The 24,972-nt window shown below is 38.2% G+C and overlaps 1 protein-coding gene across 2 annotated transcripts in view; it reads right to left on the bottom strand.

The window, feature by feature from the left end:
- Positions 1-24,972, bottom strand: part of THBS4 (thrombospondin 4) — a 51,947-nt gene that overhangs the window by 554 nt on the left and 26,421 nt on the right. The window contains exons 6-22 of one of the 2 annotated variants that reach the window (XR_014491203.1): positions 24,331-24,382; positions 23,783-23,955; positions 23,059-23,196; positions 21,557-21,634; positions 20,013-20,165; positions 19,267-19,371; positions 18,917-19,024; positions 15,710-15,869; positions 13,991-14,109; positions 13,047-13,099; positions 9,901-10,094; positions 9,451-9,629; positions 5,291-5,339; positions 4,419-4,615; positions 4,048-4,220; positions 1,382-1,500; positions 728-867 (exon numbers count right to left, since the gene is read on the bottom strand). Coding sequence is in view for 1 of the 2 variants with exons in the window: in XM_083352606.1 (XP_083208732.1) it covers positions 728-867; positions 4,048-4,220; positions 4,419-4,615; positions 5,291-5,339; positions 9,451-9,629; positions 9,901-10,094; positions 13,047-13,099; positions 13,991-14,109; positions 15,710-15,869; positions 18,917-19,024; positions 19,267-19,371; positions 20,013-20,165; positions 21,557-21,634; positions 23,059-23,196; positions 23,783-23,955; positions 24,331-24,382 (2,071 nt within the window). In the remaining variant the exon portion in view is untranslated. The remainder of the gene's footprint in view (positions 1-727; positions 868-1,381; positions 1,501-4,047; positions 4,221-4,418; positions 4,616-5,290; positions 5,340-9,450; positions 9,630-9,900; positions 10,095-13,046; positions 13,100-13,990; positions 14,110-15,709; positions 15,870-18,916; positions 19,025-19,266; positions 19,372-20,012; positions 20,166-21,556; positions 21,635-23,058; positions 23,197-23,782; positions 23,956-24,330; positions 24,383-24,972) is intronic. The other variant, XM_083352606.1, reaches the window with a different exon arrangement.

Genomic DNA, 24,972 nt, shown 5'->3' with positions numbered 1-24,972 from the left:
CTTTTTCTTTTCTCTGAGCAGTTAAGCTTTCCCTTAATTTTGTCTTCCAGTTTGTTTGGGCTGAGAAAACAATTGACCCAAAGTCACTTGATCATCCACAATGGTCAACTAAGATTTGAACTTTGGTTTTCCTGATCCATCTTCAGCACCTGAACCACTCTGGTCCACCAGTGACAAATCTGGTGAATGACAGCATACAGCACACCATTTAGTGGCTATTTCAGCTTCCACACTATATACCCATTTCAAGGAAAGGCCAATGAGAAACACAGCTTGCAAAGGTTGTGCTCTGAAGCTATGTGGAAAACTTTGAACCAATAATGACCCATCTGACTTTCTCTTTCCAAGCAAAGAAAGATACTGTTGCTTGGCCTGTTTGCTGCCAAAAAATCACAACTTTGGAGCTGAGGAGATATGCAATATCACTATGCAACTGTAAGCTTGATCCGCTGCTTCAGCACTGGAAAGTGTTTTTAATGTGTTTTTAAAATAAGTGTTTTTATTTTAATTAAAATAAAGCATCATTTTTTTAAAATAAGGAAACTTCCTGGGACTCACAATGGCAATATGCATTCTTACAATGGAAAAATAGTGGGTTGGTGTAGTCCAGTGTTTATGTAAAAGGGTGACTAAAGATGTAGTTATTCCTGTAACCATACTAAAGGAGTTAGCCTTTATTCAGTTGGTTTTTGATTATGCAAGAAAACAGATGGAAGAAAAATGCTACCGTTACAACGATATTTCAGATTGGACCAAATAATATTTTCCTGAGAGAAGCAGAAAACACCAAGTCTTCCTCCACGCATGGTTGTGTCTATGGTTACTCCAGAATCTGCTACCAGTTCAGATCCTTCGTAAAATCTTGCCCTTTTGAAATGGAGACAAAAGTTAAAAATGTCAGTGACTTCATTCTCTGTGCAGCAAGTGTCATTATAGCAATAGCACTTAACTTATATACCATTCCAATAATGCTTTACAGCATTCTCTGAGCGGTTTACAAATGTCAGTGTATTGCCCCCAATAATCTAAATCCTTATTTTACTAACTTCATTCATTATGTTCAATGAAGCTTAATGCACAGACATTATATCTAAAATTTAATTTATTGTTATTGTTTTTTGTTATTATATCTATCAGAGAGGTTGTAAATCAAGCACAATTGAAGCTGAACATCAGCTTGATCCAAAAAGTTTAGTTGAATCCCTTCAACTTTGTAATTTGCTTCAAAATATTGAATTGATTTACTTCTGGGGAGGAATCTATGGTGGACCAAATGTCCCTGAAGGAGCAGGGATAGCACTGTGGCAGAGACAGATGGCCAGATGTCAAATTCTGGCTGGCATAGTCTTTCTGGATAAGGAGAGATCATGAGATCACTCACTTGCACTTTGGACTACTATTCCTTGTGAGGAGACAGCAGGAACTGAGGTTTTTGGGTTGACTCATGGGTTCAGCTGGGAGTCAATAAGAGTTCAATCAAGCTCACAGCTGCAATGCAATCTATATGAACACAAGGTTGCAACTGTCATTTTTTTAAATACTTTCCAGTGTAATCAATTTAAGCTAAAGAGAGATTTTCTGATCATTAAAATAAGAGAAATTCACTTTATAAATCAATATTCTTTCTAGACTAGATGGACTTTTACATAAAACAGAAAAAATGAAGATATAGTATATGGTAACAGGTAAACTTATAATTGTACATATAACTGCTGCAAAGAGGAATGGAAGTCACCTCTTTGTATCTTCTTTCTTTTATATTTTTCTTTTTCCTTCTTTGTTGAACTTTAAAGCTTTCTCTTTTATTTTTTTTCTTCCATATTTTATATTAGTTTATTTTTGGTTTTTACCTCTGTTTTAAAAACTTTTAATAAAATTACAAAAGAAAAACCTAAAATATTGAACTGATTCAAATCTTTCAAACTTTAAAGATTAGATTTGATTAAAGTGATTAGATTTGATTAAACGCCGCTTGGGGGTGGCCCTAATAAGCAGGCATATACATAGAATGAAGGCTATTGCTAAGCACATTGGTTTGTGCTTAAATTGTAAGCCGCCCTGAGTCTTTGGAGAAGGGTGGGATATAAATGGGATTAAAATAAAAATAAATAAATAAATAAAATAAATAAAGTGTATGCAGGCATGTGCAAAAGATCCCCTCGCCTACCAGTTTAATAGTATGAAGATACCGTATTTTCCGGCATATAAGACGACTGGGCGTATAAGACGACCCCCTACATTTCCTGTTAAATTATAGGGTTTGGTCTATACTCGCCGTATAAGACTACCCCTCTTCCAATGCACACCAAATAAAAATTAAAAAACATCAGATTTGATTTTAATATGGTAATTTTAATTCAAATGCTTATGACATGCAGGTACTTAGTAGGAAAACTGTCACTTATAAACATAACGCTGTTTGTCATCAAACATGTAAACATAAAACAGTGCAAGTGGATTAAATAATAATAATAATAATAATAAAATAATAATAATAATAATAATAATAATAATAATAATAATAATAATAATAATAATAATAATAAGAAGAAGAAGAAGAAGAAGAAGAAGAAGAAGAAGAAGAAGAAGAAGAAGTAGTAGTTGGAAGGGACCTTGGAGGTCATCTAGTCCAACCCCCTGCTAAGGCAGGAAACCCTATACAATTTCAGACAAATGGCTGTCCAGTCTCTTCTTAAAAACTTCCAGTGTTGGAGCAGTCACCACCTCTGGAGGCAGGTTGTTCCACTGGTTAATTGTTCGAACTGTCAGGAAGTTTCTCCTTAGTTCTAGGTTGCTTCTCTCCTTGACTAGTTTCCATCCATTGCTTCTTGTCCTGCTTTCAGGTGCTTTGGAGAATAGCTTGGCTCCCTCTTCTTTGTGGCAGCCCCTGAGATATTGGATCACTGCTATCATGTCACCCCTCACCTTTCTCTTCGTTAAACTACACATACCCAATTCCAGCAACCATTTCCTATTTTCCTAATTCACTTTTTCACTTTTCCTAATTCACTCTAAAGCTTTCCCTGTGCAGAGCCTTAAGTAACACCAGCTGCCTGCAATTAGTGCAGGTTTGCATCCCACCAGGCTCAAAGTTGACTCAGCCTTCCATCCTTCCGAGGTAGGTAAAATGAGGACTCAGATTGTTGGGAGCAATAAGCTGACTTTGTAATAATGCTGCTTGGGGGGGGGTGGAAGCTCTAATAAGCAGGCATACACATAGAATGAAGGCTATTGCTAAGCACATTGATTTGTGCTTTAAATTGTAAGCCGCCCTGAGTCTTCGGAGAAGGGCGGGATATAAATGGGATTAAAAAAAAGACCAAATGGGAGATCCGCTCTAGGTTTTCCAGCCAGCCTGCCCAGTTCCTGAGTCAAATGTGTCCTTAGAGCTAAGCAGCTGCTCTGGCTGTGGCATTCCCCACCTGCCTTTCAAGTTGGGATAGACTACAGCTGCTCTTCAACTTTAGAAGGAAAGACGTCCAGACCCCAGCCTGTAAAAAATCACAGACTGCAGCTTCTTCTCCAATTGGTCCCGCTTTCCCTGTGCAGACCAAATGGGAGATCCGCTCTAGGTTTTCCAGCCAGCCTGCCCAGTTCCTGAGTCAAATGTGTCCTTAGAGCTAAGCAGCTGCTCTGGCTGTGGCATTCCCCACCTGCCTTTCAAGTTGGGATAGACTACAGCTGCTCTTCAACTTTAGAAGGAAAGACGTCCAGACCCCAGCCTGTAAAAAATCACAGACTGCAGCTTCTTCTCCAATTGGTCCCGCTTTCCCTGTGCAGACCAAATGGGAGATCCGCTCCAGGTTTTCCACCCAGCCCTGTCCCTAAAGTTTCAGCACCCGGCGTATAAGACGACCCCTGACTTTTGAGAAGATTTTTATGGGTTAAAAAGTCATCTTATACGCCGGAAACTACGGTATATATTCAATTCAGCAAGTCTAACCCAGTTGTTGGTATGTGTATATGTGTATAAATATATATACATGTTAGTCAATAACATGAAAATGGATATAAAACAATAAAGCTCTTCTTGCCTCAAAGCTTTACCTAATATATCCAACCTGAGGTCTGTGTTGTAGGAACCAGCGATAGGAAACTTTATCTTTCCAGCCAACGTTTCGTGGATCTTTCCAGAGCAATCGGACTTGATCATTAGTGTCTCCAGTGTGCCAAAGTGAATTTCTGAGGTGTTCTCCAGGCCCAGTCTTTGACTTAACAGCCTACACACAGACATGTTAAAAAGAAGAAATATCCATCAACATTTTTTCTTCAACATTCTAAGGAATGCCAAAATCTGTAAAGACCTTTCCAGTCTGTAAAACATCCCAACAAAGTAATGTTATACAACACAGATGTTGGCAATTCTCTCCAAGCATATTGTTAGATGAAAGCCTTTATCATTTTGCTTAAACCAGTACCTTCAGCTGAATCCCAGGCTCTGCAACAGCTCGAAATGGAGTGGCTTGCCAATAGGTCTGCTCAGTCTGTTTCCACATTACCACATAAAAGCTGGAGCTGTCTTGATAACCAAAAATGAAGCCTGCATAGTCATCATCTGTTACTGTATTCACATGGAAAGTGCCTTCAAAATCAACTCCATTGAAAGCTGTATAACCTATCCAATAGATGTAAACAAGATGCATGAAATCCAAACCATCTGCAATTATAGAATCTGATTCACTGATAAGATTTTCCCCAACCTGGAGTTTTCCACATGCCTTGGGACAATTCCCAGAATTGTTTGCTGGTTTGGGTGAAAGCTAGAAAATGGGAATTATGATTCTAAACATATGAAGAACATCCCCACCAGAAATATCATTGCAAGGGACTGTTGAATCTTTTGGATCCAAGAGCCCCAATCCACCAGCACCAGGAAGACTTATCAATAAATACCAACTGTTTTATGCTGAGTCTCACGGTTGGCAATCAAATCCACCACTGTCTACTTTTATTGACAACAGCATTTCAAGGTACAAATAAGGATTTTTCCAATTTCTGTTCACTTAATTTTTAACCAGTCATGAAGGAATTAAAGCTTGCCCTTTATATATGCTTTACAAGAGACTGGTGCTCCTACAGCTTATTCATTCTTCACTAGACTTTCTGTGATGAGCACTTTCTATTAAGCAGAATGATGAAGGATTGGAAGGAGAGATGCAATGAACACTCCTATGGTAAATTCAGCTGGCTGAAGAATGGGGAGTGAATTGCATTGTTTAAATTGATTATGCGCAAACATTTTAGTGTGTATGGATTTGCTGTAAATGTCTTCGTAGAAATGGGTACATACCTACAGCAAGTCCAGGATCACTGTTCATAGTTTGCACAATCTCCATACCCTGCAAAATGTAGGTAACACAATTAGTGAACCAAAGAGTAGAAGAAATTAGATTTTGCTTCCTACAGTAAAATACAAAAATATCAAACCAATGAGTTCAGAAAGGTCTCTTTTGTAAATGTACACACATACTTTTCTGTGTGTGCCTTCTACACCATTTTTGATTCCTGACAAGTCCCTGGAGTTTTCTTGACAAGATTTTCAGAATTGGTTTGCCATTGCCTTCTTCCTTGGGCTGACAGAGAATGAGCAACCCAAAGTCACATGCCTAAGACGTAGTTTCCTGATTTCTAGCCTGGTGCTTAACTACTACACCAAATTGGCTCTTTACACACAGACATGTCTATCATACTATTCCAAATTTTTATTCAGTGTTTTGCCATTTATTTCTAATTATTTAACTTCTTAAGCTTATAGTTAAGTGGCTTTTCAAACTTATTGTTTTGAAGATCTCTATTACCCTTAAGTAGTTGAACAGGTAATTTCTGAAAATGAATTTACCAAGCTCAGTGTCCTTTTAAAGCAGGCATGTCAAACCCACGACGTCACGTGACATCGCGCGACGTATTGCGACTTTTTCCTCATTGCCGGCAATGGGGTGGGTGCAATTTTAGTATGATGCATCTGACCCATGGGCCAGCAGTTTGACATGCCTGTTTTAAAGGATCAAAGTTGAGACCATGATGGTTCCTTTCACTTCCTTGCACTCAAATCTGCTAGTAATTGATGTCCTATGGTCTCCTTATGAGGAACAGATATTCAAAACACATTGACAATCTCCCATCATGTCCTTATCCAGAGAGATTCCATGGAACTGGCATATTCACTGGTCCTTCAGTCTTATTCACAGTCATTGTTTCCATTCAGAGATGTTCTACCTCACCATTCCTTACTTGGAAACTCTGGAAAACTATATTCTCTATCATATTTCAATCCTTGTTTATTTGTATTTTATTCTTTTATCTTTCATATTTCATAAACACTTTCAAGGTGAAAATAAGAATGGTGTGCAAAGACAGAAAAGTCTGGAGAGGTTGACACAAGTTAACACAACCCAGGTGGCTAGAAAGGCCCAACAGAGGCTTCACTTTCTTAGGATCTTGCGGAAGAACAGGGTAGAACAACAGCTAATGACCCTCTTTTACCGGTCTACCATAGAGAGCGTCCTCTCATATGGTATTGTGGTTTGGTATGCCGATCTGACAGCCGCGGATAGGAAAGTATTACAGAGGGTAGTGAGCACAGCACAAGACATTGTGGGCTGTTCCCTGACACCACTGGATGACATCGCCAGGGCTCATTGCCTTGGAAGAGTGAGGAAGATTCTCAGGGATGACTCACACCCTGGACGGTATCTCTTTACTCTCCTACCATCCGGTAGGAGATATAGGAATATAGCCAGCCGTACCAACAGGCTGAAGAATAGCTTTTATCCGTGGGCTGTTAGGCTTTTGAATGGGATGTAATCTTATGCAGAGTTGACTTGGGAGGCCGGTGTGTGGTGTAGTTGGTTCACATAGTGTGGTGGGATGGAGGGTTTGTTGTCACTGTGTGTTGGGGGGAGAGAGCACAGGGGGAGGCTCAGCTAATCTCAATGTACACATGTTGTACTTTGACAATAAAGGTTTATTATTATTATTATTATTATTATTATTATTATTATTATTATTATTATTATTATTATTATTATAAACTAGTCTTGGCACTGAATAGCAATGGTATAAGATAGCATAGTGTTTGTGTAAACTAAATTGAATTAGAATTCAATTTTTGTCTTATATTCTGCCTTGATTTTGTCCACTTCTTCTATTTTTCCTGTGCTTTGCATAATATTACAACCCAAAAGGGAATAATGTGATAAATCTGTGTGTATACTGTATATGTATGAATGTAAAATCAGGAATTCCAATGTTATTTGGTCATTTTTCTCATTTTTTTCCTCTACTACTAATTCCTCAACTAAGTCTTTTCTACTGAATATTATCAAGTCAAGAACAGTTGATCCTCTTGTACTTCCTTACATTCTCTAAAGAAAAAGTTATTACCAAGGCAAGTTAGAAATGGAAAATCTAGGATAGAATTTATCTCCCAACGGATGTTTGGTAATTAAAGTCTCTTACTGTATCACTATGATTCCATGCCTCTTTGAAAGATCTGCATTTTTAGAAGGCATCATTTGCTTTTTCTGTTTGGTCAGTTAGGCAATAGCAGATACTTACAACAATACTGCTTTTATTTGTTGATCTTTTTTTTCTTAAGCCAGATGCTTCTATAGCATTAGCAAGTTCATTCATTTAAATTTATGAGAAAGAATGCATATTTTTAACCAACAATGTGATTTCTCCCTCCTTTTCAATGGCTTCTATCTCATTTATATAAACGGTACCCTTTAGTTGCTATATAGGAAGCATTCCAGCAGATCTCTGTTACATCAGTGAAATCATATTTTTTATTTTGTACTATGAGTTGAAGGTCATCTTTATTTCTCATGCTCTAAGCCAGGGGTCTTCAAACTTGGCCCTTTTATGACTTGTGGACTTCAACTCCCAGAATTCCCCAGCCAGCAAAGCTGGCTGAGGAATTCTGGGAGTTGAAGTCCACAAGTCATAAAAGGGCCAAGTTTGAAGACCCCTGCTCTAAGATTAGTGATAACAAAGATCAGACACTTTGTAAGCCAGTGTTTTGATTTTATTTTTTTAATGGCTTAAGAAACTCACTGCAGTATTTTGGGCTCCAACATTGTTCTTCCCTCCCCTCTGCCCTTTAGGAATCCACCACCTGGCAAAGTTAGAAAAAAAAACCTGACATCAAAGTGGATTGTTATCGTAACAAAGTCTAGATGCCAACTGTTACTCTTGTCCCAAGAAATTCTTAGCCTGTAATATAATGCTGGCAGTAGAAAGAGGTACACATATGTAAACTTGCTTTTGAAATAAATATGGCCTGCATTTTATTCTTGGCAGTTGTTAGATTTGTTCTTCAATGGCTTTTCTAGTTCTTGCAGTAAACAGAATCTATCATCTGTTCTGAATCATTGACTTTCAGCGTTGGCTTAGGTAAAGCCTGACACATCCTGCAGTTTATTTTTCCTCTCCTGGCCACTCCTGTTTTATCTATAAAGCTTGAAAATTGTTTTTGGGTTCCTGCAGGGCACAATGTTTTCTAAATCTCTTCTTTCTCATTAAGATTTTCAGCCACTGGGCCTGTTCTTCTATCATTCCATAGAGTTGCTTCTAAAGTCAGTTGCTGCTACTGTGCCTTTTTTTTTTTTGAACTTTGTCATCAGCTGAACTATGGCCATTGGCTACTTAAACCTTTTAACTTTTTCAAAGACATCCATGAGCTTGATTTTGCTACAGACATATGCCTGTTGTTTCTTGGCAGGAAAAGAAACATGGCATAAGCATTTTATGTTACAGCTGCAGACTCTTGTACATTGATTTGGACTTTTCAGTCTTAAGAGTACCCTGAATATTTTTTATTTATTTATTTTATTTTTATTTTTATTACATTTATATCCCGCCCTTCTCCGAAGACTCAGGGCGGCTTACAAGCTTAGCAGTAGCCTTCATTCTATGTATATGCCTGCTTGTTAGGGCTTTCACACACACCCCAAGCGGCATTATTACAAAGTCAGCTTATTGCCCCCAACAATCTGGGTCCTCATTTTACCTACCTCGGAAGGATGGAAGGCTGAGTCAACCTTGAGCCTGGTGGGACTCGAACCTGCACTAATTGCAGGCAGCTGGTGTTACTTAAGGAGGCATTAGCCCACTGCTCCACCAAGGCTCTTACTAGAATAGAATGGCTCTTACTACTTTCCCTTTAAATTTCTTATGTTAACCAAGTACTATCTCTTGACCTAGAAGGCAAATTTATTAGGGGCTCCCTCCTAATTCTCAAAGCAAATTTCTGCTCAGGTGATTTATTTCTAGCTTGTTTGTAGACAACTCTGGGGTTCTTTGCTAAACCAACGAAGTGATTATTTTCCTCTGAGAACCAACTCATTTCACTGCTAAAGACATAATCAGATTAATCACGTTTGGAGAAGTGTTTAGTTTTCATTGCAACTGTTCATTCCTGACTGCTTTTAGATTTCAAAAATTATTTACCTGATTCAAAACCACCCAGTTTGGATCAATCTGAGCATCACCTTCTGGATCCAGGACAATAGTCTGATAAGCTCTGAAATCAGTCAGGGTAACCTCTGCATTCTCAGGGCAAACATCAATCTGGTCAATAACTGTATCTTGATCATAATCTGATTCACAAAGGTCACCAATTCCATCACCTGCAAACCAAAACTCACGTGTTTAAGGGGTGTCATTTGATAGCTGAAGTTTAAACCGATGCTTGAAATAGTTCATTTGCCAAAGCATAGGTGCAAAGTGATTTGCAAAAATGACCAATTTGGGAATGGAATGTTTCAGAAAATCCAGAATGATTCCTTTATTCCTGGTCCTGCTGAACCTTCTCCAGGGGAATGAAGCACTAGTTCAGTAATAATAAATTCAAAAATAAAATCAGTAGTGCAGAACTGAAAAGAAAGAGGATGGTCTTACTGTTCTCATCTTCCTGTCCTGGATTAGGAACCAGCCGGCAATTATCAGGCCCTGGAGAGACGTGGTCAGGAATTCCATCGTCATCATCATCATCATCACATTCATCCCCCAAGCCATCTTTATCAGTGTCAAGCTGGGAGCTGTTAATGACTGTGGGGCAGTTATCAGTGTTGTCTTGGTGTCCATCCCCATCACTAGGGTATAGCAAGGTAGAAAAAAAACCACATACACAATGTGCTAATTTCTATATCTATGTTCCTAATCTCTTCCAACTCTTTTCTCCTGATTTATTTATCTATTTGCTTATATCCCACCATCCTTACCAAATTCCAAGGCAGTTGAGATAATACTCCATCCCACTACTTTGTGAGGCAGATGAACTAAGGGTGACTGGCTTAGTCACCCCATACTCATCCCTGACTGAAGAAGATCTGAGCCTGATGTTCCAGTCCTAGTTCAACACCTTAATTAGTATACTGCATTAGCTCTTAAACATAACTGGACTACAATTTCCATCATTCCAGCCAGCACAAATAATATTGAAGCTGAGTGAAGCTAATAGTAAAGATAAGTCAGATGCAAGTTACATTCTGTCACCAGATGGGGGAAGTCTATCCCCAAGTGTAAGAATCTGGGCTATAATTTTGTATGAGTAAAGAGCATGGCATTGTGTTATTCCACAGAGTGCTAGAAACATCTCCATTCATAGTATGCTTGATGATATAGACAACAGGGGAATGGCCTTGAAGGACAAAAGCAAGAGCCACTACCAAGGCAACAGATAGATAAACAGGACCTGAATCCAGAACAAGAAAGTAATAAGAGTAAATATTGTAGATAAGCTCCTTAGTTCACACAAAGATAAAGGAGAGAAGCACATTCAGACTTGCAAAATTCTGTTACGTAGCTCTACAATAAAAATAGGACAGAGCCACATGGCATTGATTTCCTGGTGTGGTCTACCTTAAAGGGCTGACAGATGTCAATACTAATTGAAGCCAAAGATGATGATAATTGCCAGTAAAGTTTAAAAAGGGTGGGATTAAATTATTGTTGCGATGGTCTTTATTTTTTTAACATCCTCCATAAATGCTCTTGCTAATTACATCATTGTAAATGACCCAAAGATGCTTTTTCACAAGACAACTGGACTTTGTTTTTCTTTGAAGACATTTTGCTTCTCATTCAAGAAGCTTCTTCAGCTCTGACTGGATAGTGGGGAATGGAAAGATTTGTACTCCTGCAGACAGCTGTTCATTTGCATTCTTTTAGCGAGTCATTAAAGCTACCTGGAGACTTATTTGTGTCTTCAGGGTCACCTGAGTAGTGCAAATGGGTGTGAAGCCTTCTTGGAACAGTTGAAAGGACTGTGTTGTAGACTGGAGATAGATGATGTCGTATCCCTCCCCCTATGTTGAGAGAAGGCTATCCAATTTTGACATAGATGGCCTCCTTTACCCCTCTTTCAAACCAGCGATCCTCTCTGTCCAAAATGTGGACTTTGCTGTCTTTGAAAGAGTGGCCTTTGTTTTTTAAATGCAGACAGATTGCTGACTCTTGTCCTGATAGGTTTGTTCTCCTGTGTTGTGCCATACGTTTATGAAGTTGTTGCTTCATTTCCCCAATGTACAGATCTGCACATGGCTCACTGCATTGTACTGCATATAACACGTTGCTCAGCTTGTCTGGGTGTTTTATCCTTGGGATAGACAAGCTTCTGCCTTAGTGTATTCTTCGGTTTGAAGTGTGCATGTATGTGTGTTGGCTGAGCTTTTCCGATATTCCTGCAATGTATGGAATGACTACGTTGCTTCATTTATTGTTTTCTTCATCTGTTATGGAGGAGCTCCTGCTAGGTCTTTTTTGAGATTTGATGAAGGCCCACTTGGAATAGCCACATGTTCTGAGGGCTTCCTTGATGTTTTTTTTTTTCCTTCTTTGCTGGTAGGCAGGCTTTCAGCTCTGTAGTGACACACACAGCAAGCCAAGATTCTGTCCAGCTCCACCTATTACATACTTGTGTGCAACGTAACACAAGTAAAAAAGAGACAGTGTTTACACAATAACATGGTGAAGCACATTTCATTATCTGCTTCTCTGCTCTCTCAGATGCTCATGACTTTTTTAAAAAATTCCATTTATATCCCGCCCTTCTCCAAAGACTCAGGGCGGCTTACAAGCTTAGCAGTAGCCTTCATTCTATGTATATGCCTGCTTATTAGGGCTTTCACACTTTAGTATCCTTTTTCAATTTTTTGCACAAAACTAAACCAGAGAGGTTTTCATTATGCTTCCTTTTTTTTGGCAACTTCTTAATTGGTGATTCTATTTTCTACATGAAGCAGAACAAATGGTATGCTTCTTCCACTGGAAAAATACTGAAAATGTCTGTTGTTCTGTTCTGAGCCCTAAGAAGCTCCCCCTATTATGAATCCAGAATCCGCTTTCCTGAATCAAAAATCTGCATTGTATATTCTGTGATAGGGGGGAAATCCCTAAAGTACTACCTTATCCTTCTTCAGTAGGTTTTCTGCAAAGCTAAACACATCCTTCTATTTCCCTGTAGAATTTAATTTCCAGTCCCTGATCACCCCAAATGTCCTAGACTGGGCCCTGTTCAATTTATGAACCCTTTTTAAAATGTAGTCAGGTAAATAAGAGACATGACTTAGGGTGGGTTCTGACCAATGCTAAATAGAGCAGAAATGTTATTTCTTGTGATTGTAATTATACTTGGAATATTTGTCCCATTGGAAAACCTTTCCCCCCAAAAAATCAAAGAGATAACAATTCCAATCGTGGATTTGAACTATTTCATTTCATTTGGCTCAAAGACAAACATTTTGTAGGAAAAAATGTTAATGTACATGGCAAGAACAGTTCATACAAGAGAACCAATTAGACAAACATACAGCGAATGTCTCTTCACTGGATTTGTTCAAATGGAAACTAAGCAGCTATCTTCTGAAAATTTTAATTTGGTTTCCTGCTCTGAGTGAAGTAGATTCAGTGATTTGCATGGCTCCTCCCAATTCTCCAATTTTGTGATTCAACACTGTGATTCTTGGATTTGAAGTTTACACATATAAAGCTGTTAAGGTTAAGAAACACAATATTAAAGCACATTACAGTAAACTTTACCTTACCTGTCTTGGTTGGTGTCACAGGAATCTCCAACCAGATCATTGTCAGTATCTGACTGTAAAACCCAAAAATAATAAAAATAAATTACATTATATAAGATGAAAGGTTATGAATACTGCTATGTACATTGCACTGAAAAACAATTATCTACACTGGCTTTTTCAAACTGGCATTTTGCAGAAAATTCTGGAGAGAATACCATTTAAAGATACTTGGGGAAAATTGTCCGGTTGAAACTTTTCACAATGGGCTTTTCTTCCTTTCTGAATATTTGTGGTCAAATGAAACCATCACCATTATCTTAGTAATAACATTCTAGGAGCTTATAAAAGTCTTCCTTTTTAGAAAACATTCAGGCAGTCATTTGATTAGCTATTAGCTATTAAAAACTGTTCTGATTTGGTACAGGTAATCCTCGACTTACAACCATTCCTTTAGCGACCACTCAGTTAAAATGGCACTGAAAAAAGTAACTTATGACTATTTTTTCACACTTAGAACCACTGCAGCATCCCCATGATCACATGATCAAAATCTGGATGCTTGGTAACTGGTTCATATTTATGATGGATGCAGTGTCCCAGGGTCATGTGATCGATGGGGAAGCCAGATTCACTTAATTGTTTTATTAATTTACTAAAAACTGTGTCAGGAAAGGTCATAAAATGAGGCAAAGCTCACTTAAAGATGGTCTCACTTAGTAACAAAAATTTGAGGCTTGTCATAATTCAAGGACTACCTATATTAATTCAATTATTCTTGACTTTGCTCAAATTTATGAATGTAAGATGAAACAGCAATGGCTTTGAATACATCTTGTAAAATACTTTTAATAAGCCTGAATGAAGAAAGAGTAATAAACCTGCAACTTTATAGCAATTTGCATTCTCATTTTTAATTCCACTGAAGACCAATGCCTTTGCAGATACACCAGCTATCTGCTCACCTGATTGGGATTGCTGATATCAGGGCAGCTGTCGCATGCATCACCAACACCATCATTGTCTTTATCTTTCTGCTCCCAGTTGGCTATTCTCTGGCAGTTGTCCAAAAGATTCTTAATCCCTGAATAAAATTGCACACATAATTAATGTAACCTCATATTCACCAAAAAACCAGGATGGAGAATAATGTGTCCAAGTAAATTCCCAGACCAGATCTCAGAAATTCAAGCATAATGACCAATTTTTGGTATCACAACTTTTGCTCAGGTTTTCTTTTTCCCATTGGGGGAAGGGCAAAAATGAGGAAAGGGTTTCTTAAACCACTGCTAAAAGTACTATTTGAATCCATCCATGTAAAAAAAAAGGCTGACATTTTTTCAGTTTCTGACATGGATAAATCTTCCCATGGTTGAAAAAAAAGGAAAAATAAATATTGGACATAGCCATAAAAAGATTGTTCACCACTGCTCTACCTCATCTTAATTCTTAGGGTAGCCTGTTAGATAGAATGTAGAATGGGTTGACTGGGCAGATGTCTTTCAAATTATTACTTGGTTCATTTTTATATGTTTATATGCAATATTATTTTAAACAAAGATGGAAAGATATCACTTGTGGATTACTAGCCTTGGTAGGATCTGGATGAAGGTGGTATATCCATCCTGGCCCTACTCAGTTTTTGTTACCATTCTTAACAAGACAAAATAGTCATAAGTTTTAGGACCTCCTAGAATGAGAGCTTCCATTGTTGATTCTGGATGCAATGGCAATTCCCCAAATGGATCCTTATAGCCATTATCATCACCTACTCTTTGAACAGGAATTAAGAATCTGGGACTCCCAAGTTGTGCATGTGTTGTGTGTGGGAGTATCAATCTATCTATGCTTCATATGTCAAAGTGTATGCCTGACTAGTGGTGGGTTTCAAATATGGGAACAACCAGTTCTCTGTGTGGATGCCGCTTCCAGAAGTCCATTCTGGGCCTGGGCAACAAAAAATTAGCTACCGATTCAGCTGAAGTATAATTCTGGAAAGATATCTCAGGGATCACAGGATAAGTTAGAATGCACTTTCTGAAACAGAAATAAGGTACATCAACCAGAAATCTGATGCCAAAAATCCCCTGCTGCACATTGACACTGTTTCCAGACATCTGTTCAATATCAAGATATAGGAAAATAGAAACATGTTGGGGTTTAGGTGAAGGTGTGCTGGAAGAGAGTTTGAATCCAGAGCCTTGCCAACCCTCAATCATGGCTCCAGCCCAAGGGGCAGGGATGAAGTGAAGGCAATTGAAAAGAAATGCTTACAAGCATCAGGAAGAATTTTTTGTTAGTTAAATGAGTATCCTGGGGGGGGGGGAAGGAACTGTCATCTGTGCACCTTCAGTTTTGTGCTGCTGCTCTGTCACAGGCATGATTTTAGAAATTTCAGTGCCTCCAATATCAGAGCAAAGAATGAACGCTCTGTATGGGTCTGCCTAATTTTCAATCTAAGCTATGTTACCATCTCCTGCCCATGATGTGGCACTGAGGTCACTGCCCATCTGACGCCAAAGTAGCTTTCTGATAAACTGATATGAGAAAGCAGGTCTGAAATACTTCAAAGCATGTACAGTTGCCTAAATGTGATTGTTTATATGCAAACCACAAACCCCCTAAATGCTACACATAGTTGCCTACATGACTTTTCAATATGTTGGTAATGAAGTTTGACCCACCATCTCCATCCATATCATCATCACAGGCATCTCCTTTGCCATCTCCATCAGTGTCCCGCTGGTCATTGTTTAATACCACGCGACAGTTATCACAAACATCACCAAAGATATCTTGGTCACTATTCTTCTGGTTAACATTAGGAGCCAAGACACAGTTGTCCTGAAATAGAGAGTTAGATAAATCTAAATAGATAAATAAATTGAGATAAATTTAGAAGTCTAGCCTTAGATACTGCTTTGTGAGAGTTTTATCCTCTCCCCTCTCCCACTTAATCTCTGTTTGAAGCCACTGGTTGAGGTCATCTAATGGCCCAGGATTAGATATCATCAGTCTTTACTCCAGGCCAACCAAGTGTTGTTAAATGAATCAGTTGCTAAGTAAAATTGTGACTTGCTTGTGATCTTACTTCAGCTTTCCTTTCATCCAAAGCAGAACATCCAGATTCAGTCACAGTTTTATTCCATGCAGTATTAACCTTGTAAACTCTCAAGCTTCCTCTTTCCACTATGTATTGAAGATGGACAGTGACTAATATTTATATGTATTTATATGTAAGGGTGCACGTATATACATTAGTTGTATATAGCATGTTTGTATGTTTGTTATGTATGTGTATACTTTGAGACCAGGCAACAGAATTTCATTTTTAATGTGTGCCAGTGTGCCCACAGTAAAAAAAAATGACAATAAAGGTTATCTTATCAATCTTATCTGTGAAAGTTGTAATTCCAGATGCAATTCAAGGTGCTGATTATCACCTATAAAGCCTTCATGAGAAAAGGTCAGATTATTTGGAGGACTGTCTAACCCCAATTATTTCTGCCCCTCACAGGGAGTCCAATAGGAAGGATATACTCTGGGTCCCCTTGATTAAATAAGGTCATCTAATGTGACCTAGGATGGATTCTTTGTCACTGCCCATCAGATGGCCCTGACAGATGGCATTAAAACATGGTGGTTATTTGCAACCTGTAAAGATTTGCAAATATCTAAGCATATTTATGCTCACTACATACTCCTATCTGAATGGATAAGAAAATAACCAAATAATCTGCATCAATTTTGGGTATAGTTGGGAGACAGGATATTGGTCATCTAAATATAAAAATTATACAGAGAGATAAATGGATAAGAGAAACACACTAAAAAGATGCCATATTTGTAGGCATCCAGTAGAGCTATGATGCCATCATAACATCATGCAAATGCTGTGAATTACAATTTTTTGTGATCAATGCATATTGCATAATTTAAGGTATGTGACATCACTTGTCCCCCTTAGCCTTCCCATGTCAGAGTTTCTCCTTTATTTGACAAAACAAGGCTAAATATCAAGAGCATTAACTGTTACCCAGAGCACAGACAGCTGCAGAAGCCTGCACAATTACTGGAAAGTCAAATCTAACACATGTAAATCCTTCCCAGTTTATAGCCACTCAAGATTTTGCTTAGCAAGATTAACAGTAAAAGGATAGGCCTACTGAGAATCACTCACTTACTTTAGTCAGATTCTTGTGGCCCAATTTTCGTAGTTGGGGTACCCCACAAAATAAAAAGTAACATTTAATTAAAAAAACATTTTGATTTCAGAGCAGAAATGTCCTTTTCAGGGCTTCCGGTTTTGTACAGTAGCGCAGCATCTTAGGGATCGCAGGGCTCCACACAATATGGCCGATTTTTTTCTGTTTGGGGACCCTAAATGGGCCCAAAGAGGCGACAAAGGAGGGATGCCCCACTGACCGTGGAGAGATGGCAGTCGATCCTTTCATCTGGGGAAAGCCATCCAGAAACTAGCAGAAGTAAGGGTAGCTTCATGCCAGAATCTAGCCCAAGCTATGAGCAGCTGAAGCCAAAAAGCACTAATTTAAGCTTGATCATAAACAACGTGTTTGGAACTGGGTAAGAATATCTAGGGACGCGGTGGCTCAGTGGGTTAGGACGCTGAGCTTGTCGATCAGAAGATAGGCAGTTTGGCGGGTCGAATCCCGAGTGCCGTGTAACAGAGTGAGCGCCTGTTACTTGTCCCAGCTTCTGCCAACCTAGCAGTTCGAAAGCACGTAAAAATGCAAGTAGAAAAATAAGGACCACTACGGTGGGAAGGTAACAGCGTTCCGTGCGCCTTTGGCGTCTAGTTATGCCGGCCACATGACCACGGAGACGTCCTCGGACAAGCGCTGGCTCTTCGGCTTTGAAACGGAGATGAGCACCGGCCCCTAGAGTTGGAAACGACTAGCACGCATGTGCGGGGGAACCTTTACCTTTACCTTTTAAGAATATCAATTCTCTCTCTTCTACTTGATAATTGATTTCCTGGAAAAAAAACTCCAAGAAGCAAAAATCCTCTGAAAGTGAAAAGGAGGGGGACTTTTGCTCCACTCTCCCACAGATGGAAGCGGCGAATTAAACTTTTATGGGGGACAGAAATATATTGAAATGAAATGAATATAAGGCTTAAATCTGGATAAGTTTGAAATTGGTGGAATTGGTTTAAGATTTTCTTGGCAAAAGATTATTGATGAAAACAAAAGGCAATTGCCTATTTTGAAAACTGAAAAATAAACTGGTGCTGACATCTAGTGCAAGGAAAACAAATCTAAATAAGAACTTTGAAAACAGGATCTATGACAAGGTAATTAAGAACGATCAATTAGAAAAGAAGCTTTATATTGATGTGGTTGTTACTTGTAGAAATACTAGAAAAATGTTTACATTCAATTGTTATCTATCAAAATACTAAGAAATGTACTAATTCAAGGTTGATAAAAGAGAATACTATTGGAAGAGTAAATCAAGGGAAGCTGCTATGTGGATTATGGAATTATAGTAATTAATTATTATTTGTTTTTAAATATAAACCCAGACAACACGCTATTTACCAAACATTAAAGTGATGATGTTAAAAAATTAATACAATATATTAAAAAAAAGAAATGTCCTTTTCAAACTTCTTTTTTTTAAATTGTAACTTTGGGAGAACAAAATGCTCACCCAACCACAATTATTCTTACCATGTTTACTAGCTGACATGGCCTATTTATACTATTGCATAAAATGTATTTTTTAACCTCTACAAATGCCAAAAGTGCTGGTACACGATGGTAAAAATCAATATAGAGATGGATTACTTTTTTTATACAATGGCCCCTGTTGTCCAGACTGGTAGCAGCATTGCTTAATTATAGAAAACACCAATTCCTAACCAGTACCTGATCATTAGGAATACCATCCCCATCTGCATCATCATCACACGCATCTCCCACACCATCTCCATCAGCATCTTCTTGTCCAGAGTTTGGAACAAACATGCAGTTGTCCTACAAAGTGAGCACAATAGAGCATTCATTTCCAACCAGTGCCATCAGATGAAATGGATTGCAGTGTTGGTAATCACAAACTAGCATCAATAGGAAGAATACATATGATATTTCACTATATCTCTAGGACGCAAAAGGTTTTCAGTTATCTTTTTCTAGCAGTTCTTTGATAAAATTTTGAAACATGAAACAAACATAAAACATACTCATCTTGTCATTCAGACCTCTGTCAAACTGCTAACCTTTTTGCAACTGTCAGCTGAGCATGGAAGTTTTTCATCTGGATAGCCATCTATATCAACATCTTTTCCACACAGAAAGCCATCACCAGCCCAGCCAATGCCACACTGTGAGCAAAAGTATAACAAAATGAAAGAAATATTGGAGTTATCTTTGTGGGCACAGTCCTTCCTATTCTTTCTTTTTCAACTGAAATTCAACAAGAATTTGATCCATATCCTTGTATGTCAGCCTTCGCTATCTGATGTCTTCTGAATGAGTTTGTAGGCCCTTGAATTTCTATGTGCATAGCCAATGAATTTCAGGAGCTATATTCCCATAATATCTAAGGATACTAAATTAGGCAAAGCTATAGTATGTCATAATAGTATCACATTTAGAACATATTCTAAGCCATGGGTGTCAAACTCAATTTCATTGAGGGCCGCATCAGCATTGCGGTTGCCCTCAAGGGGCCGGGTGGGTATGGCCAGGGTGGGCGTGGCCTACTGGGTGGGCGGGGCTAAAGTGCATATGGCCTACTGGGTGGGTGTGGCCAGCTCTACATCGTTCGCATCAAGGGTGCCTATGGGGGCCTGGGCAGGAGTGGGACAGATCTGAGGGTCTCTGGCAGGAGGAGGGTCTCTGGGCCTACTATAGCATATTTTGTCTTGTATATTAGTCTTGTTTGCTTTTCTTTTCTTCTTAATCCCTGCCCTAGATTAAGTTTTATATATATTTAATAATGATGGGAAGAGCATTGACTTACAACACACAAGATGTCTCCTTGTTTTATTTCTGAACAATCGGCATGGATACTGCAAGGGTTCAGAACACGATTTCTACAGCTTCGTTCAGCTCTGCACCCTCTGACTTGGTCTCCAGTAAATCCTGGCTTGCAAGCACCACAGTGGTAAGAACCCTTGGGAAAAGCAGATAAATCCATAAACTAAACATTGCAACTAAAAGATCTAGTGACAAAAAACAACCACTGTCTAGGTAAGTGGTTCCATTGCTGACTTGCTATATTTTTTTAATGCTCAGTTAGAATCTGTCTTCCTCTAACTTAGAATCATTACTTTGTTGTTATCCAGCCCACCCTTATTAACTTGTTAATCAGAAATTCACAGGATCTTTTTTCAGTTGCTTTGTTGAGCTATATTAGAGCTATAGCATTTCCACAATTTATCACAGAAGATATCTAACAAAAAAAAGAGAGATTACACTTGGGAAGACTTGCTCTTTGCCAGATCCATGCTGACTTCTAATTATTATATTGAGTTCATGATATTTAACAGATCAAGCTTTTTATGGTCTGTTTTAGAATTTTATGGACATTTTTGTCAGACTAAGTGCTCTATAGTTCTTTGGATTTTCCTTTTATTCCTTTTTGAAGATTAGGTTCAACTTTTGTTCTTCAATCATTTGGCATTTTATCCATTTATCTAAGAAGTCTTAAAGGTAATACTTATACATTCAGTTAAACCAGTGTTTCTCAACCTTGGCAATTTTAAGATGGGTGAACTTCAACACTCAGAATTCCTCAGCCAGCCACCCTAAACTTGCCAAAGTTGAGAAACATTGAGTTAAACTGTCAGCAACTTCTTCCGATATCTTGTAATTCTCAGCATCTGTAGCAAGCCATTATGAAGTAAAACAATACTGTATACCACCCAGAGTCCCTCCATGATGGAGATGGGTGTCCTAGAAATGCAAAATATAAATAATCTATAAATAAATGCACACATGCTTGTTTCATAATGCAAATCCCAGCCTTATACATACTGTACAGGCATTCCAACATCTGATGTAAGTATAGAACTCCTGAGATTTTTATCATGATGATGCACATCATCATTTAACACTCCTCCCTACTCATCCATGTCTTGGATGCATTTCTCTAGCCTTGGACATCAAAACTTATTCAAAGTAAGGACATCATGGTTCCAACAATATCAAACTTAATAATAAGTCTATTATATAAGAGCCATGATGGCTTAGAATGCAGCACCGCAGGCTAATTCTGCCAAATGCCAGCAGTTCGATTCTCACTGGGTCAAGGTTGACTCAGCCTTCCATCCTTCTGAGGTCGGTAAAATGAGGATCCAGATTATTGGAGGCAATATGCTGACTCTGTAAACTGCTTAGAAAGGGCTGTAAAGCAATGTGAAGTGATATATAAGTGCTATTGCTATTGCTTTCATTAATGTGTTTCTTCTATTCACAGCAAAAAAGTCATCAACAAGACAACTTTAGTGTTATTTCTGAAAGATAAAGAATGAGTAAATTCAGAGAATTGTAAGTAATGCTTACCATGGTGTTTATACACTGGGAATTTGGGACACAACCTCCATTTGCTATACGCTGACATTCATCTATGTCCAAACAAGCCTAATATAATAAAAAACCGACTCTTAACAGCTACACTATTTAAGAATAAAACGGTTATAGCAAGGAATATACTTTAAATATAGAAAATGGAATATTTTTAAAGAATTATATTATTAAATCATAACTGAGTTTTTATGTAGAAGAAAAAGTCAAATCATTCCACTGCAGCAGGTGTATTCAGTCTGTACGATATAATGAATATATATTTCAAAAACTGGCTGAAGTTGGATGGGGAGACTGGGGAACAAATGAAATCAGTTATTGTAAATAAGCAAAACATTTCACACATAACTCGCATTAAGTCTATATTTGCTCTTTGTGGAAAGTCTTTATTTTGAGCTGCTGGTTTTTGTAGATAAAGATTATAGGCATTTATTTTCTTAACTTAAAAATTATAAGATCCATTTTTTAAAACAACAACAATCTTCTGAAATCAGTGTAAGCTCCCAAGATAATGAGTGATTTTTAGAACGCTTCATGAGGCAAGACAATAAACAAAGCAAAACACAGACAACAAAAAAGAAAGTAAAGTTTAAATCACAATGTTTCCATTTGGTTATAATCTGATAACAGAACATCAGAGAAAGTTGCTTGTTTTTTGCACTAAGTCTAGAAAAAAGAAGGAGCAAGTTGAAAGATCAGGGACACCAGCAAACATCAAATCTCCTTTTTGCAGCACTCACAGCCTTTTCTGGTGATAAATGCTGAATGGTCATGAATGCAAGCCTTTGAAGTGAGAAGCAGATGGAAATTAAATTACAGGTAATTCTTGACTTACAACCACAACTGGAACTGAAATCTTGGTTGTAGAGTGAAACGGTCATTAAGCAAGATGCCCATGTGACTGCTTTGCAATGATTGCAATCCCAGCATTTCCAGTTGTAGCATTAAGCGATTTTACAAGACATTAAATGGACAGAATCTCAGGTAAAGACCTGAGGGTCCTTAGAGGAAGTGGGGGAGACCCTGGGAAGCTCCACTCAAGAAAGGGCAAAGGTGTAATGTGTCACGATAGTATCACATTTCAACAAATCCAACTAAGAAGAACCTAAGGATATGTGTGTTGGACCAGACACAAAACAATGACAAAATAAATTTAAAATGTTACAAAGCCCTTGAAGACCTTAAAATGAGTGGGCTATCAACTGAAAGCCTATTAATAATATACTGCTCAAAAAAATAAAGGGAGCACAAAATAAGACATCCTACTATTAAATACAGTACACTGTGTTGTTTAAGTGTTCCCTTTATTTTTTTGAGCAGTATATAAATCACACTTTGCTGTATATACAGAAATGATGCAGGCATTTGTATAGAAATGACTAATTAGATTTTGAAGAAATATTACTTCAGCTATATGAAGTAAAATATTTATAGGAACCAGGCTGCTTTTGATTGCAAAGAACAGTAATGAGATGGCAAACCTGTTTGTTACTTTTGGCAAAGTTTATTCCCATTCCTTGGATGATCTGCCCAATATATCCTGGTGGGCAGGCTTCACATCTGAAACCTGGAGCCATGTTCACACATTGCACTCCTGGGAAGCATGGCTTATATTGGCACTGAAAGAGAAAGGTCCAATTTTTACTATGTGCTAATTATAAGGCCAACCATCCAGCCAACCAAGTTAAACATGCAGATATTTGTTCGATGCTCTATTTGGCTCACATTCTGAATCCCTAATTCTAATGTTAGAATGAAAAAGGAACCCCACAATTTTTGTTTTTGAAATGTGGCTGCTCTAGCATTCACTTTACAACCACCACATTTGCTTAACAATCACCATGTAAAAGATAAAAATTTCAGGCATGGTTACATGGCAACTCACTTAACCATCATCACAAATTATGACCAAATTGTGGCTTCAATTACAGTGATCAGTTGCGGACTATCTGTATCATAAGGAACAAATGCATAGATGCAAATGTAGTATTTCTCCTCTGTTTTTCTCCCTCAGAGAACAAAGCTGTTTATGCCCTGTTGTCTGCAGCTTTTAAACTCACCTGCTGCCTTTGGGTATGCTAGAAAAGCTGATTCTCTTAAGTTAGTTTCAGTCTCTGCTATCTCCACCTATGTCTTGGGTAGAAAAATACTGTACCTCAGACTAGCCCTGGGTTCCTTCTGAAAAGCACTCAAAGAATAACCCACCTCGTCAATATCTGTGCAAATAATTCCATCTCCAGTGAAGCCTTCAGGACAAGGACCACACTGGTAGCCGTCTGTCGTGTCTATGCAGTGCACCCCTGGGAAACAAGTATTGGCTTCACATTTGGGTTTTGGGGGATGTGGGGAAGGAGTGGGGAAACTTCCGATTCCCAATCCTATGATGATAAAATATAGCATTTTAAATCAAGTAAATCTTGAGACAGACAATGAGAATATCCCTCAGTAAGCCAGCAGGTCATTTCTCCTGCTGAATCAGAGTAGTTCATTTCTGCACTTATTATGTGAACAGCAGCATGCACAACACAATTACTGAGTTAGCATGCATAGAGCCAGGCTATTAAATTAATTGTTAATCACTTAAGGCTATATGCATAATTCCACCATTATTTAAGGAAGCTCCATAAAAATCAATCATGTCTCATGCCACCTAAGTATATAGTTAGCAACTAAACATAATAACAGGTTTCTTGTGATTTAATTGTAAAGTTTATAAAAATCCTACTTAAACCCAGAAGATCAAAAGCACCTACCACATGCCTGGCATTCAGCTATAGTATTCCTCAAAAATGCTGTTTCCTTAACCTTAGTTGAACAAATAAAATGTATTAAACAAAGCCATCTACCTCAAATTATTCTGACTTCATTACTTTTTGTCCATAAAAGGCACATTATACAATTAATGCTATAGCATAGCTTAGGTTTGCAAATCCTCAGTAAGAGATTGATACCAGCATATTTATTCATACTGAATGTATGACAAGTCTGTTCCAAATAAACAGCCGCCCTTTTGTATTTTAGCTCTCTGATGGATTTAGTAGAAGTACATAGAGCAGCTAATACTTAGGTCTAAGGTTTGAAACCTACATCTCCTCAAGCCAAAGTATTAATTTAAAATTTACACCTTATCATCTTCATTCAACCTAACTATGGTTACCCTCAAGTTAACCCTGATAACTGCTGCTCTTCTCTTTCTCTCTCTATGGTCCCTACTGAAGCAAGAAGGTCCTGGACGAGCCTCTGTGACAGGGCGGCTCGTATATGTTATCATCTGTACCAACCAACTACCATCTGCTGCCTCCCTAGAGGTGAGAGATCTAGGGAGGTATGCCTTTCTGAGTTGGTATTTGTCCATCCCATGGTAGATCTGTGCCCTTCGTGAGAGGGAGGTGCCT

Source organism: Vipera ursinii (genome assembly GCF_947247035.1).
Source record: "Vipera ursinii genome assembly, chromosome: 2".
Lineage (NCBI taxonomy): Eukaryota > Metazoa > Chordata > Lepidosauria > Squamata > Viperidae > Vipera > Vipera ursinii.
The sequence above is the reverse complement of the archived record's forward strand: the minus strand, read 5'-3'. Positions and strand labels throughout refer to the sequence as shown.